This window comes from Macrobrachium nipponense, chromosome 15 (assembly GCF_015104395.2).
Source record: "Macrobrachium nipponense isolate FS-2020 chromosome 15, ASM1510439v2, whole genome shotgun sequence".
In the NCBI taxonomy this organism is placed as follows: Eukaryota; Metazoa; Arthropoda; class Malacostraca; order Decapoda; family Palaemonidae; genus Macrobrachium; species Macrobrachium nipponense.
Window position 1 is genome coordinate 44,981,268 of NC_087208.1, and position 2,584 is coordinate 44,983,851.

General features: G+C 37.7%; 1 protein-coding gene across 1 annotated transcript; it reads right to left on the bottom strand.

Moving 5' to 3' along the window:
* Positions 1-379: 379 nt before the first annotated feature.
* LOC135226860 (pro-resilin-like) lies at positions 380-1,417 on the bottom strand. Its single transcript, XM_064266552.1, has 3 exons — positions 1,339-1,417; positions 878-955; positions 380-760 (listed from the first exon to the last, which is right to left on the bottom strand). The coding sequence occupies exons 1-3, from the start codon at positions 1,348-1,350 to the stop codon at positions 461-463; spliced, it is 390 nt and encodes a 129-aa protein (XP_064122622.1). The 5' UTR covers positions 1,351-1,417; the 3' UTR covers positions 380-460.
* Between the last annotated feature and the right edge of the window lie 1,167 nt (positions 1,418-2,584).

The window sequence follows — 2,584 nt, forward strand, 5'->3', positions numbered from 1 at the left end:
ACCTTTTCCCTAGACTGGGGACTTTTGTACTTTCTCAAGGAAAGCAGTGATTTTAATGTTCAAACTGATCACAAGACTTATAGTTTTCTTATGAAATTTCTCCCAAGCATTTTCAAAATAATTTTATAATATAGGAGGTCCAGCACTGCGGTTAATCCTTTGCCTTTGTAGCATCTAGAAAAATTTTGTTTTATGAGAAATCTAATTGGCTGGCTTGTGATAAAACTCTTAAGAAATAGAATTTATTGTATCTAAACTGCTTTATCTGGCCAGATAAAGCTTCCAATAAAAATATTAATTTATAGGGAACACATGACTTTTTTCTTTACTGAGGAGTCTAGAGTGAAGTAAGTAATCATAGGGTAAGGAAAAAAATGAATAGACATTCATTTTGTGTATTTCGAAATCAATAATTTACATTTATAACTTAAATACCATCACATCTCTGAGGCCAAATAATCTATTTGGACTCGTTGGAGTCGTAGCGGTATCTTGGCCTCTCGAAGGACTCGGCGGAACCTGATTCGGCTGAGGCGCTTCCTTCGTAGTTGACCTCAGCCACGTAGCCTGAGTCTCCGTCGACGAAATACTTGACAGTCTGAAGACGACCGTCGGGAAGCTCGACATAGTAGGATCCCTGAGTGTCGTCTCCGTCACGGGTTTCCTGGTGTCCGAATTCATTGCTGGAAGGGTCGTGGTCGACAGCCCAGTTGAAGCTGTAACGGGCCTCGCTGGATTCGTAGGACTCCTCGGAGGATCCCTGGAAGGAATATTGTTATAGGTGGTGATAATATTTACTTATGAGACCCAAGTCTTTACTATGAATTTTTTTGTTTCATCAGTGCAGATAATTGATTGAAAATGAAAAGTGACTTACCCTTCGTGGAGCGTATTCGAAGGATTCCCTGCTGTCAGCTGCCACCATGGCAGCCAGGCCCAAGACTACGAGAATTACCTGTAAAAAATGTTATAATTAACTTCTGACGTTCTACAGGTAGAGTGTTATCATGATTCGTGTATAGATATTTAAATGGGAAATAATTTTCATACTACTTTATCTATAAAGGAATATCTCTGATTACTGGAATTCTTTCATGTATAAGATAACTCATACATAGCCAGACTTTTGAAAATTATAGGTTCTTAAGACTTTGCTGCTAGAAAAATTACTTCCAAATCAATGTCTTTTTATAGATATACTTCCCTTTAATGGAAGTCTGTATTTTCGTTCAATGGAAGTCTGTTCTTATCAGGATAGTTCATATATAGTCAAATAGTCTTAGGAATCTGCCATTAAAAGACCTTCTCTAAATCTCCAAGTGTGAATCGTCCCCTTACCTTTGAGTTCATGTTGAATGGTGAAGTACCTTTGCTGGTATGTGCCTTATCCTAGTCAGCTACCTGTTTTATACCCGCTGATTGGCAGGCGTGGTCAGCCGGCCTTACACAGAAACCCAGAGCTTCGCAATGGATTATTTCTTAATGCTGTCGAAAGCTCCCAGGATGATGGGTAAAAATGAGGTTATTGGAAAGCTTTTGGAGAAAATGATATGTCGTTGTTGTTAGTGTGTTGATAAATATTTGATCTGTCAACAAGAGAAGAATTTCTGGAAAGGCGGACAAAATATCTGCAATTAGAATTTTTTAATTTACAGGTTCTTTTTTTATTGAAACAAGCCACGGCATAAGACAATCTGCAGCAAGTTAGTTTTGTCTGCAAAAATATACAAATAATATTCAGGCTATTATTGTTTTTGTCTCATACACTTGTTGATATTCTGATTTTTCAGATAAATGCATTTTCAAGCAACGTAATATAATGCTAAAACCTGTGTTTATTTCCTCGCTGTGATTAACGAAACAATTTATCTACAGTATTTATGTATGCATATGTTTTTGTATGCACATGTGTTTCTCTCATTTCATACGTCTTTTCACGTATAAAATATGTAATTACAAGCTTATTAATTATGCATGCATTACGACCATTGCACCTTCATGTTAATTTGCATCAGCAGAAAATGTCTAAATATATGTATAAAAAGGGCCTTCTTCAAAACAAAGAAGGAAGTAATATGTCTACGCAAATTATGGTACAGTCTTAGGAATGCAGATGAAATCAATTATATCCAATCAGGAAGGGTATTTCGCGGCTTTCATTTTGAGAGAGAGAGAGAGAGAGAGAGAGAGAGAGAGAGAGAGAGGAGTGGTCAGTGGAGGGTAAGCGCAGGGTGGGAGGGGGGGTTCCAGTAGAGGGACAGAAAATTTTGGTGTAGTGTCCGATCTTAAAACAGAACCACTCGTGAATGCTAATCGGGTCTTCGATGCTATTGCTCTGACGCTGTTGCCTGCGTCATGGAGTCTACAGACCTCCATGAGGACCCCAGGTCGAATAATATTGGGTGAGATCCTTTAAAGGGTGATCTTGTTATCTCAGTGTTATAGTGTTATTGTCTTTCCAGTGAACGTTTTCATTTACGTATTTAGCAATATCTTTTTTTTTTTTTTTTTTTTTTTTTTTTTGCTAAGTTATCGTTCTACTCAACAAAGAAAAGTGCGACCCCTGATCGATCCTACGAGGGAG